At 45.9% G+C, this 13,655-nt stretch overlaps 1 protein-coding gene across 1 annotated transcript in view; it reads right to left on the bottom strand.

Annotated features, from left to right (window-relative positions):
• Positions 1-741, bottom strand: part of T265_09142 (hypothetical protein) — a gene marked incomplete at both ends in the record, with an annotated part of 9,745 nt that extends 9,004 nt beyond the window's left edge. The window contains 2 exons of the mRNA XM_009175139.1: positions 438-653; positions 709-741. Coding sequence (XP_009173403.1) covers positions 438-653; positions 709-741 — 249 coding nt within the window. The remainder of the gene's footprint in view (positions 1-437; positions 654-708) is intronic.
• Positions 742-13,655: the final 12,914 nt, after the last annotated feature.

Genomic DNA, 13,655 nt, shown 5'->3' with positions numbered 1-13,655 from the left:
CCACTGACAGTGCTGGATTTATGCACCAACTTACCAGCTCGCGCCTGCAATGAGCAGCTACCTACCCCCTTCCCCAAATCATTGGTGAACGAAACTGCGGCAGCTGCAACCACTGTACGACGAGTACGCGGTTATTACAGCTGACAATGATGATGATGATGATCTGTCTCTCGACTTCCGCTGCCTAGGCTTGGGCAACCTGACAGTATACCAGCCCTCATGCTTACTTCTGGTGGCATGGCACTTAGGCACCGAGAGTGCCACAGCGAAACGATTTTTTAACTGAAAAAAAATGTGCCCTTTTTGTCACTCCGTACTCTGTAGTCAAAGTACAAACATGCCAACAATGTACTGCACATGACAGGGAGTCGGTTGTGTCCTGCCGATTCCCAACAATGTTATTATGGCATCTGCACTAAAACTACTATCATACATACCTGTAGGACTTGCCACCCTCTGGGCAGCGGTGCGCTAACGCCTTCTTTGGCAATCCACAATAAATCGGTTTCTTTGGCAACATCTATTCCAATGCTACTTGCATAAAGTCGGACCTCCTCCTCGCTTGACGCATGATCACGGTTTTCCGACAAAATTTTTGCATGTACCATTGGTTTCTGTGGTTCATTGGATAACTCTCTCAGTGCAACACTCATCTGGAAAATAAATAAAAAACAACTGTATATTTACATCAAGTTTAATCTGACATACTGATTTTTTTGGAACTCGAAAGTGGATATTCATGGTATGAAGAGGACGATGACACCTTTAGTGCCGCGCTGTGTAAGCAAACAAAATCTGTGCAGGAGTAGTGATTTCAAACCCCACCAATCCGCAGCGTCAAGTAACTTATTGGCTACGCCACTTCCATTAACGCTGGAACGTTCGCAACAGAACTGCCTAGCCCAACAAACATTTTTCTGTGAAAAAACTGAACTCACAAAAATGCTTAATATTCCACCCTTGGCGGAGTTGATATGGCTCTAGCTGATCAGACGCTACCTTAATAAGCAGAGCATCAAGGCAGCGTCTTATCAGCTCGCGCCAGAGCTGGGGCGAGATGGCTCGGTAGTTAGAGCGGAATTTACTGATCGGAAGGCCCGTGGTTCGAAACCGACCACTCCATTTCGACTTTTCCTGTCTAGGCTTAGCAGACCTGGAAGCATCCCAGCCCTCGTGCTTCGTTCAAGTGGCGTGGCAGCTAAGCACCGAAAAATTTTTACAGCTGAACGATTCCGGAGCAGAGTATTAAATATTGCCAAAATGAAGACGAAGGTGATCAAATGCTGCGCAGTAATGCAACTTCACCTATATAGGGTCTTACAATGCATAAGAGGACAAAAGTGGGAAGAGAAGCAGGTTGAGTGCTGCTCTCCAACTGATTCCACAGGTCCCTACACATGGAAGGCAGAATACCAAAAGCATACCTACTTTTCGTAACTTCGTTCATATTATTCTAGCCGCCTGGTTCACAGGACGCTGAATTGGGGGAAGGGAGGGGGAAACCCCTTTCAGCAGACGACATGGCGTGCGTATCCCATGACCGAGCTACCCCAGCTTGTAGTGTTCTGTGAATTCCACAAATGAAGTATCAGAACTATCAGAAAACACTCCTTGCCTGATCATCCCGTTGCCAGCCTATCCCAGTTTTGGTTCCGAAACACCAATGGACAAGGATATGAAGATGTCCCATTCCCTTTGTTTCCAAACTACCGGTGAGGCAGAAGTTTACGACGACCTACCCGTAAGTTTTCTAACAACCAGTTGGTTTCAGCAGGGCCAAGCTCTCTCGCTTTCTGTTCAGTATCTACATCACTATCGGATGCATAACTTTAAAGGTCGGGTATCTTGGTACCGTATTTGCATGAAAAGAAAGGCCAGTGGAGGCGGATGCTGAGAGTGGTATTGGTCAATTATGTGATAACCACGTATGCACAGATTTTGGTCTAGCGACAACCTAGGAAGTACGCGTTTTGTCTTTCAAATCGAAGAGTATTGCTTCAGGATTCCCAGCCTTCCGTGTTCCCCTAAAGTTGCTGGTTTTCTTACCTGAGCAGCTTCCCAGGCCGTGAGTTTTCCATGGCACAGATCAATGAAGATAATTATCATCATTACTGAACTTCGGCTATAAACAGCGTACATGTTGTACGGTGATTAGAATTTCCAGTTTCGTTCGCCGATGATATGGGAAGGTAAAGCGGATAGATACATGTTGGGAACAGTAACCATAGAACTGATTTGTGAATACAGAGATGATAGTGGACTTTATAAATGGTAGACCGGGATGAAAAGGCATACACTGAGAGTAGTTGTTTATGCCTCCACATCATTAAGCGCGCGACTTGGTCATGTCTGTAAATGTTCAGTTGAGTTTAGCTCACAAACCATGCATCGAAATGCAGTGGGTCCAGCTGCAACAGCATTGTTCACCGATAGGAAGAATACGGAAATAAGAGTCACGCGTTGAAAGCGACAGACCACTCAGTTCACTGACGTCGGATGCTTCTGTTTGTCCGGTATGGCAAGCAGTAATAGCTAGGCAGTGGATGTGCTACCTTTGATGGAAAGCCACCATTGTCTGCGTGGTACAGTCATATCTGTCAGGGTCACTAACCATTGGTTTGTCCCGTGTGGCGATCCCCATCCGGGGGACAACATTTCCCAGCGCGACTCGGTTTACTGGTAAGGAATCTCACGCTTCGTGGCCAAATCATAGGGTGACCGCTACTGGGTCGTTCCCATCCGACACAATGCTGGATTACGAGGGCTCTACGAAGCAAACAGCCTTCCTGCGTACGAAGTACATGGCCTAGCCTGGGGGTGTGAATAGCTTATCTGTCGAAGATGAATGACCTTTCCCGAAAACCATCTGGACTGCCTCGGTATTACTGATCTGGCGTTCTCAAGAAACTCGCGCAATGTCCTGGAGGTACCTACATTCAAGTACAGAAAGCCTTTGAAGGTCTCCCACAAGCACCTCCACGACCCTGGTTCATAACATGGGGCAGATTATGCCACAGCATTACACACTCTACGACTGACATCACGCCGATGCCAAGTAGATACCGCAAATGTCGGAGATTGGAAAACGCTGCCCTGATCTCTCAAGTTAGGGAATTGGTTTCGGCCTTCGTCAGTCCGTCGAGATTTAGGAGACTCCCCCAAGCAAACGAAGTTACCTACTACATCGATCGCTCCACCCGCAAGCATGAAGTTTGATCCCACCAAAGTCCGAGCTTCTAAAAAAGCTGATCCACGAACGACATTACCATCGGATTATTATTGCCCGTGAGTGAACTCTCAAGGAGTATTTCGAAGATTCAAGTAGAGTTTCGACTACGAAGTTAAGGAGGAGGGGGGCATCCTCGTCTGACACCGTTGGATGTGGTAAACTCAGGACAGGATATGCCGTAAACGCGTAAACACCCACGGGAGGAAGCATATGAAGCCTTTACAACAGACAGGAATTTACAATGGACACCCTTTGTCGTTATACACTGTCATAGTTTCTGACGACCAACAGATTCAAGGGCAAATTGGAGGTCGAGAAATACGATCATTGTTGGTTGTCGGAGTGGAGCAACTCCAATACCCGTTGTAAGGTGAACGTACGACGGATGAATCCCCGCCCGGGGCGGAATCCAGCTTGATTATCGCGCATCGTTGTGATTTTTTCTTCATTCTAGATATTTCGGAGTAGGACCGTGAAGTTAAACGTAACTGATTATCCACCTTCGTTGGAGAGTACATGGTCCAAACCGTCTAGCCCATGTGCTTTGCTGCACTGAAGCGATGAGGTTGCATGCTGAACCTCCGCCTCGATGGTGGACCGATACTGAAGTACCGTTCGGGGTCGGTTGGCCCTTCCAGTGGATGAGTTGATGCCTCCAGATGAACTGCTCTTCAAAATGTTCAGCAAACCATTCAAGACGAAATTCCTCAGAATGGATTGGTGTCCTATTTTTGGCGTTAATTTCACTAATAAACACACTTCCTCCTCCTTATCATCATCATCATCATCGACAGTATGACATCAGTGTTGGTCGGATGGTCTTTTAATCGGATTATCTGGAATAGGGTGCGATTGTTTCCCACTGCAAAAGCTTTCTTTATTTCCCGCGGTTTTGCGACCCCCCACCGCTCTCCGTCAATCCTAAAGCTTTTCATTATTCGGTATTCGAGGGATCCGCGCGCGCCGTCATAGTCGTCGTTCTTAGTACATCTTCCTGGATTTAGTCAAGGCTGCTAGTCCTGATGAGATTCAGTGTTTACAGGGGCGTCAAAAGCTGAGATCACTTATTTAACCTGCCTCCAATCGTCATCCCAATCACCATTACAACCACCGTACCCATCGAGTTTTGGAAGCTTCTCCGCCAAATCAACGAGATACAGGGACAGTTTAAGGTTTATGAACGAAATGGTTTTGCATGAGCGTTTCGGAGACAACGTACATCGATCAAAAGAGGGAACAAATTCTGAGCAAGAGCTACCTTTGTCCAATTCGACAAACAGAACGCACGTCGACAACCGCAATGCGAAATAGACCCTTGAATTTACTGATGGCTTATTTTGAGTTATTTTAGAGGGCAGAAGCTTAGATGCAGAGCAGCGGTTAGGCAATTGATAGCTAAATGAATCAGGACGCGGTTGACAGTGTGATAGTAAAGTATTAGTATTGTACACCGATAATATGCTGTCGACAATGATACTTCGTACTCCAAAGACCATGAGGATAATCAGACCTGTCTTTTGGGGATTTTAATAAATAGAACCTTCATTTGGTTTATATGCGCTGCGACAGCATTTTTGAGTTTTTGTTCCAGTCACACTCCGTCTTCACCTAAGGTATAACGTTTTTTAACACAATCCCCGGCGACTTACACGGTCTCTACATGCATGTGATGGGAGTCTTGTTGACACCAACCAGTGATACCTAAAGCGTCATTCAGCGACTGTGTATAACCATACAGTCGAAAATGAGGTACTTATCATGCAGGTTCAATTTTTATGGGACGAACTAACGATGAATTTTTAGGTTGTGGTAATAGCATCAGCCTTGAATGACACTTCCTGGCTGCTCAGGTTGGAGGATGGTGTTCGTCACCACAACCCAGTAATGTGTTAGCTGAGCCAACGGTGAAAAAGCCTGTTGATCAAACCTTCTTCTAACAGGGTACAAGTAAGAATTGGGTCGCCTTGTGCTGTGATTTTCGTCTGGAGTTGCAAATGCCGGGCCAGAAGCCCCACTCCCGGTTTCACGGGCTTACGAATCACTGGGTCACGGACACAAGGGATGGAGGCTTTTACCCGAATTCCCGGACCAGGCTTGCTATTGTTGTTCAACGACCTGATTGGTTGATCATCCCACTAATCAGGGCGTAGATCCGATTTTTCGTGTCCTCGTGTGACACATTGGCCACGTCGTAGAGGCACACCCAACATTTCTCTGAAACCGTGGTTCGAAGAAGAAAAACTTTACCATAAATATTTAGTACGTGATCGTACTTATTAGAGCGCTTAAGATCTCCGCACGCGGCCGCAAATTTATTGGGAACTGTTCAAACGAACTCGGAGTCCACTGCGGGCGCAGAATACGTATCATAACGGCTACCGGCGGCTTCGTGCATTGTCTCTATGAAAACGGTGCGAAATTTTGTTGGGAAGCTGGTTTCTTCACGTGATTTCCACGTATTGGAGCTGGAAAGAATCTCAAAACCACTGAGATAATAATCACACACATTATATCCGCGAAAACTTAAATTGGAACATACACTGGCAACCTGAATTTGAAACTAAGTTCCAAATTTGCTACGAAACTTGAAGTGAGCAACTTCTTGATTCGTTACTCTAGTTATTCGAGCGTTATCCCTCCTACGGTCAATGTTCTAGTGGAGGGTTAGTGTATTGTTTTGTACGTTTATTTTATTTCCATTATAACACTACGTATTTCATCAATTGCGTAATCCTTTTTTGGTTGAGTACGAAAACTACAATTTCACAGAATACAAGTGTGGTCACGTGCTTCGGCTCTCTGTTCCGAATTCGCTCGCGCTTGCAGCGGCCATTCGCGAGTCTCATGTACTGATTCTCGCATCAAAACATTTCAGACCGTTTTGTTGAAGACCACAGCTTGGAGCAGATAGCAAAAATGGCGGATAAGATCCACGATACTTTTCTCAGTAACCTTTAGACTCCGTCTCCCTCCCTGCGCCCACTGCTTCCACAGATTCCGACCCGATCCTTGCTTCCATATCGCACCTACAAGCCAAGTTTCATGCTTTGACCGATCGCCTACAACGTTTAGAGATCAACAAGAATCGACCAAGTTCACGTTCCAGATCGTTGTCTCGTGCCCCACCTTCTTGGTGCTGGTAGCACTAATGTTATGGCCTAAAAGCATGCAAGTGTCAACCAAGTTGTTCTTTCAAGCCGCGTTTCAACACCATTTTAAACACCCCGGTCAGTCAGTGACGGCAAAGGCTGTCTGTGGCCCTCCTCGCACTAGTCGCCTATTCCACAACACCGATCGTTTAGGTGGTCTACGTTTCCTCGTAGATACGGGAGCTGAAGTTAGTGTGCTACCACATAAGAATCCGCTTCCCTATTATCCTTCTTTCTCGTTACAAGCCGCTAACGGTACCCGCATCGCTACATACGGCGAACGTTTCCTCACCCTTGACCTCGGACTGCGAAGTGCGTTCAAGGGGATCTTCCTTTGGCCGACGACAAATCACCCATCATCGGTGTAGACATCCTGACCCACCACGAACTATTTGTCAATGTGCGACACACACGCCTCTTGGACACCTTAACTTCCCTCTCAGTCACCGGAATTAGTGCCCCAACTTCATCCACAGGTATCCAAGTTATCTTACCGGATTCACATTTTGCTGACATACTTAGGGATTTTCCAACCCCTACCCACCCATGCCAGTACACCCAACCGGTCACTCATTCCGTCGTTCCCACATTCAGGCGAGAGGTCCACCTGTCCATGCCAACCCCCGCCGACTTCATCCGGATAAGCTACAAATCGCAAAACGCGAGTTCGAACACATGCTCGAACTCGGCATCACCCGCCCTTCATCGAGTCATTGGTCATCACCCCTACATATGGTACCTAAGAAATCTAAAGGTGATTGGAGACCCTGTGGATATTACCGTTCTCTCAATAACGCTACTTTCCCAGACAGGTATCCTATCCCACATATGCCACACAAACATCTCCTCCAAACTCGATCTCGTACGAGCACGCTACTACATACACGTAGCCCGAGATGACACTCGTAAAACAGCCATCACAACACCGTTTGGACTTTTCGAGTTCACGCGTATGCCATTTGGTCTTCTAAATGTAGCTCTGACGTTCCAACGTGTCATGGACGAGGTTTTACGTGGTTCAAGTTTTGTTGTGTCTATCTTGACGATGTTTTAGCCGCTAGCATCCCCCTTCCATATGAGCATTCAGCTCATCTCAGGGCAGTATTTAGCGTCTTTCCAATTACAACATACGATTAAACATTGACAAATGCCTATTCGGTGATACTACCCTAGGTTTTCGTGGCCACCACATTCACCCCATAGTTATTCCACCACTGCTCGATCGCGTTTTGGCCCTGGATTCTTTTCCCATACCCACCACTCTCACACAACTTCGTCGTTTCATAGGTATCTTCAAATACTACCAGCGATCCATCCCCTTGCGCAGATATTTTGCAGCCACTGATCGATTTACTCGGCTCCAAACAAAAATCTGTTACTTTGCACCCCACCGCCATTGCCGCCTTCGAAAGAGCCAAGCAAGCCATTGCTCGTGCCTTGAAGTTATCTTTCCTCGATTCTCGTGAAAGCACAAAGCTGATTTGGACAACTGATGCTTCGAACGCTGCCGTCGGCACCGTACTTCATCAAGTTGTTAACAACGCTGCTCAACCACTAGCCTTTTTCTCGCAGAAGACGCGGGCTTCCCAAACGGGTTACAGTACTTTTGGTCGTGAATTACTCGCAATTTACCTTGCAATTCGCCATTTCCAGGACGTGTTAGAAGGTATATCGTTTACCAACAAAACCAACCACAAGCCACTCACGTATGCTTTTAACACAAAGCCTGATCGATATTCACCACCCGAGATACGACAATGTCGTCGCAGATGCAATATCTCGTCCTTACATCAACGCTCTTCACCCTTCCACACAGTTGGACCTGGCCAAGCTGGCTAACCTTCAAGATAGTGATCGTAATCTTTTGCCTATGCTGTCCTTCCCTTCATTTCAAGTCTATTCAATTCCCTTACCCCCTTAATCTGCAACAATTTTTGTGATCTGTCTAATGGCGCCTAAGTGCGCCCAGTCGTCCCTAAAGCATTTCGATGCGTTGTTTTCGACAACTTTCATGGATTTTCTCATTCAGGAATCAGAGCAACCAGGAAGTTGATTGGTGCACGCTCGGTATGGCCCTTCATTAATAAGGACCTGACATCCTGGGCCAAACAGTGCATCACCTGTCAACACAGTAAAGTAACTCGACATACAAACTCACCTATCGGTTCATTTGCAGTTCCTGATGCTTGATTCACACACGTCCATCGCGACATTGTTGGTCCTCTTTCCCCATCAAACGGTTTCACGCATGTCCTTATCATGATTGATCGCCTTACCCGTTGGTCAGTAGCTGTACCCATTTCGGATACTTCAGCTGAAACGCTTGACCTTTCTTTTTTGCAACACCAGGTGAGTAACTTTGGCATGCTCCCCCCGTTACCACCGATCGTGGTTCACAATTTCAGTGTAATCTCTTCCGGGGGTTTTCTACACTATTCGGTTTCCATCACATATCGACTACCGCGTATCATCCTTGTTCCAACGGTCTGCTTGAGCGTTTCCATCGATACCGTAAAGCTGCATTGACTGCTCAAATGAACCCATCTTCATGATCCTCTTCTTTGCCCCTTATTTCGCTTGCTATTCGCCCCACTATTAAGGAGGATCTCCACTGTTCACCAGCCGAACTAGTGTACGGTACAACTTTACGTTTACCCGGTGAACTGGTTTCCCGTTCTGGCGCACAGCCCGAATCACCCGTCGCATTCGACACCCGACAAAGACAGCATACGTCCGAAATTCATGCTACACCGACAAGACGATCAACCCGAACAGAACACATCCGAGCCTATCTCTCTTCTACACCGTTTGTATTTGTCCGACATGACGCAACAAGAAAAACCTCCAACCATGTTATGATGGCACCTTCAACGTTCTCGAACGTTACTCCAAATAATTTGTTTTAGAGTGAAGCGGAATGCATGATAGCATTTCCGTTGATCATCTGAAACCTGCCTACAATGAAGCACCCATGACCACATCCATTAATCCTGCTAACACAGCAACACCCACACCTAACCAAGATATCCTTCTCGTCAACCTCACCCCTTCCACTAGTCGTTCCGGACGACGCGTCCATTTCCCTCAGCACTAAGCTGATTACGAAACTTGAAGTGAGCAACTTATTGATTCGTTACTCTAGTTATTCGAGCGTTATCCCTCCTACGGTCAATGTTCTAGTGGAGGGTTAGTGTATTGTTTTGTACGTTTATTTTATTTCCATTATAACACTACGTATTTCATCAATTGCGTAATCCTTTTTTGGTTGAGTACGAAAACTACAATTTCACAGAATACAAGTGTGGTCACGTGCTTCGGCTCTCTGTTCCGAATTCGCTCGCGCTTGCAGCGGCCATTCGCGAGTCTCATGTACTGATTCTCGCATCAAAACATTTCAGACCATCTTCGGAATCTATCATATGTAGAACTATTCAGAAGAAGACCTCTGGACCAACATGATTGGATTATTGTTTATTTGCTGACCTGGGCCAACGACCAACTATTTTAAAAAGAACAATTTTTAGTGAGTCGGTTCTATCTGACTTCTTTGTTGTTGTATAATCAACCCAGCATTATTATTTATATTTTTTTGCCAGACACTCCTGGTAAACTAACTTTTCCTGTAGCCAGACCATTACACCCCAAACGTTCTGGTGAATCAGAGTAATTCGTCGCATTTGGTAAGTTTTCTTTTTTTCATGATAGTCAGCATACAATACATCTGGCTTAAGGCAAGTTTTGGACTTCGCTGATACACCGGGGCGCCGATTTCCATTTGATAAATTATTGGGTTGGAAGGCAAAAAAGTTGACGGCATAATAAGATGGCTACTGCGTTCAAGTCCTTGCACGAAGTAAACGGACTAAAACTGTCTTCTGCGTAACACAGCCGTCTGGGAAACAGAGACATAGTGAACTACGAGCAAGCCATCAGACTGGGTATGGTATTCGCTGTACCATCATCGCGGCGCCGTACTTCGGTTCGTTGACGGCCTCGAAAATGAACATCTTGGATGAGCCGTTTATGGTTGTCATTGTAGTTAGAGTATTCTTGGGCCTACCAAGGGTTCACTGTGGTTCGCTGCTGCCAATCTAACGAGGCAATAAGATAACCGTGTTTACACTGGGGACTCAAAATATGAAAATGTGTCCCAAAGGTTCGCTAGGAAGCGCTTTGATATGAGATAGAATGCCTCTTGAAATATCAGACAACCAAAAGTTGCCACGATTCCTGATCAATCCAATGATGCAACAGTGTCTGATTTCAAAGACGGTAATCGATATTTAGGTGCAGATAATAGGTTTCTGGTCGATGCGAACTGATGAGGACGTGTGTGAATATGAGGGACGTATATTGGCTAGATTGTGCATAACTAAGGTAGCTTTGAACCTGCAGAGGCATGAGAACAGAGACATCCAGTGGTGCTGCCTGTTTGTACGATGAGCTGACCTCAGTATGGAGCTGTTAAAACCAAAAGGAATGCGTGTAGCTCTGCAAGACCAGTTGCCTCTGAGGCGTCAAATCACATGTATTTCGTGAGTCTCGTAGCATCGTTCCCTCTTCTATCAGTGAATATTTCTGTTCGTACGGTGATTGCTCGGGATGTGTGACACAACCAAAGCAAGCACAGAGGATGCTCAGTTTTCGCTTCCTTATTAAAAAAGGCAGATTATGATGCTCCTCATGCGGAAGGGAGTACATTTTCAGGAGAGGGCATCCAGTTGATGTGAGAGTTGTCAACCGCGCAGTCTTTCGCCTCGTCGTTGACAGGAGGTGCAGAAGGGGCGGACTTGTGACGGAAATATATGGGGACTTCGAAAAGCTTCCGTACACAAAACTGTGTATCCCCTCGTTATCGCCTATTGGACTAATTCAGCAGGTAGTGAGTTCACCTTTATAACAGTCAGTCCCCAGGTTCAGCGCGGACACTGACAGGGAATTGTGGACAAAGGGATTTGTTAGGCACACTACCGCGTATCATCCTTGTTCCAACGGTCTGCTTGAGCGTTTCCATCGATACCGTAAAGCTGCATTGACTGCTCAAATGAACCCATCTTCATGATCCTCTTCTTTGCCCCTTATTTCGCTTGCTATTCGCCCCACTATTAAGGAGGATCTCCACTGTTCACCAGCCGAACTAGTGTACGGTACAACTTTACGTTTACCCGGTGAACTGGTTTCCCGTTCTGGCGCACAGCCCGAATCACCCGTCGCATTCGACACCCGACAAAGACAGCATACGTCCGAAATTCATGCTACACCGACAAGACGATCAACCCGAACAGAACACATCCGAGCCTATCTCTCTTCTACACCGTTTGTATTTGTCCGACATGACGCAACAAGAAAAACCTCCAACCATGTTATGATGGCACCTTCAACGTTCTCGAACGTTACTCCAAATAATTTGTTTTAGAGTGAAGCGGAATGCATGATAGCATTTCCGTTGATCATCTGAAACCTGCCTACAATGAAGCACCCATGACCACATCCATTAATCCTGCTAACACAGCAACACCCACACCTACCCAAGATATCCTTCTCGTCAACCTCACCCCTTCCACTAGTCGTTCCGGACGACGCGTCCATTTCCCTCAGCACTAAGCTGATTACGAAACTTGAAGTGAGCAACTTCTTGATTCGTTACTCTAGTTATTCGAGCGTTATCCCTCCTACGGTCAATGTTCTAGTGGAGGGTTAGTGTATTGTTTTGTACGTTTATTTTATTTCCATTATAACACTACGTATTTCATCAATTGCGTAATCCTTTTTTGGTTGAGTACGAAAACTACAATTTCACAGAATACAAGTGTGGTCACGTGCTTCGGCTCTCTGTTCCGAATTCGCTCGCGCTTGCAGCGGCCATTCGCGAGTCTCATGTACTGATTCTCGCATCAAAACATTTCAGACCATCTTCGGAATCTATCATATGTAGAACTATTCAGAAGAAGACCTCTGGACCAACATGATTGGATTATTGTTTATTTGCTGACCTGGGCCAACGACCAACTATTTTAAAAAGAACAATTTTTAGTGAGTCGGTTCTATCTGACTTCTTTGTTGTTGTATAATCAACCCAGCATTATTATTTATATTTTTTTGCCAGACACTCCTGGTAAACTAACTTTTCCTGTAGCCAGACCATTACACCCCAAACGTTCTGGTGAATCAGAGTAATTCGTCGCATTTGGTAAGTTTTCTTTTTTTCATGATAGTCAGCATACAATACATCTGGCTTAAGGCAAGTTTTGGACTTCGCTGATACACCGGGGCGCCGATTTCCATTTGATAAATTATTGGGTTGGAAGGCAAAACAAGTTGACGGCATAATAAGATGGCTACTGCGTTCAAGTCCTTGCACGAAGTAAACGGACTAAAACTGTCTTCTGCGTAACACAGCCGTCTGGGAAACAGAGACATAGTGAACTACGAGCAAGCCATCAGACTGGGTATGGTATTCGCTGTACCATCATCGCGGCGCCGTACTTCGGTTCGTTGACGGCCTCGAAAATGAACATCTTGGATGAGCCGTTTATGGTTGTCATTGTAGTTAGAGTATTCTTGGGCCTACCAAGGGTTCACTGTGGTTCGCTGCTGCCAATCTAACGAGGCAATAAGATAACCGTGTTTACACTGGGGACTCAAAATATGAAAATGTGTCCCAAAGGTTCGCTAGGAAGCGCTTTGATATGAGATAGAATGCCTCTTGAAATAACAGACAACCAAAAGTTGTCACGATTCCTGATCAATCCAATGATGCAACAGTGTCTGATTTCAAAGACGGTAATCGATATTTAGGTGCAGATAATAGGTTTCTGGTCGATGCGAACTGATGAGGACGTGTGTGAATATGAGGGACGTATATTGGCTAGATTGTGCATAACTAAGGTAGCTTTGAACCTGCAGAGGCATGAGAACAGAGACATCCAGTGGTGCTGCCTGTTTGTACGATGAGCTGACCTCAGTATGGAGCTGTTAAAACCAAAAGGAATGCGTGTAGCTCTGCAAGACCAGTTGCCTCTGAGGCGTCAAATCACATGTATTTCGTGAGTCTCGTAGCATCGTTCCCTCTTCTATCAGTGAATATTTCTGTTCGTACGGTGATTGCTCGGGATGTGTGACACAACCAAAGCAAGCACAGAGGATGCTCAGTTTTCGCTTCCTTATTAAAAAAGGCAGATTATGATGCTCCTCATGCGGAAGGGAGTACATTTTCAGGAGAGGGCATCCAGTTGATGTGAGAGTTGTCAACCGCGCAGTCTTTCGCCTCGTCGTTG

The sequence above is a fragment of the Opisthorchis viverrini genome (assembly GCF_000715545.1).
Source record: "Opisthorchis viverrini unplaced genomic scaffold opera_v5_259, whole genome shotgun sequence".
Lineage (NCBI taxonomy): Eukaryota > Metazoa > Platyhelminthes > Trematoda > Opisthorchiida > Opisthorchiidae > Opisthorchis > Opisthorchis viverrini.
This window is presented reverse-complemented; position numbering and strand designations above follow the sequence as displayed.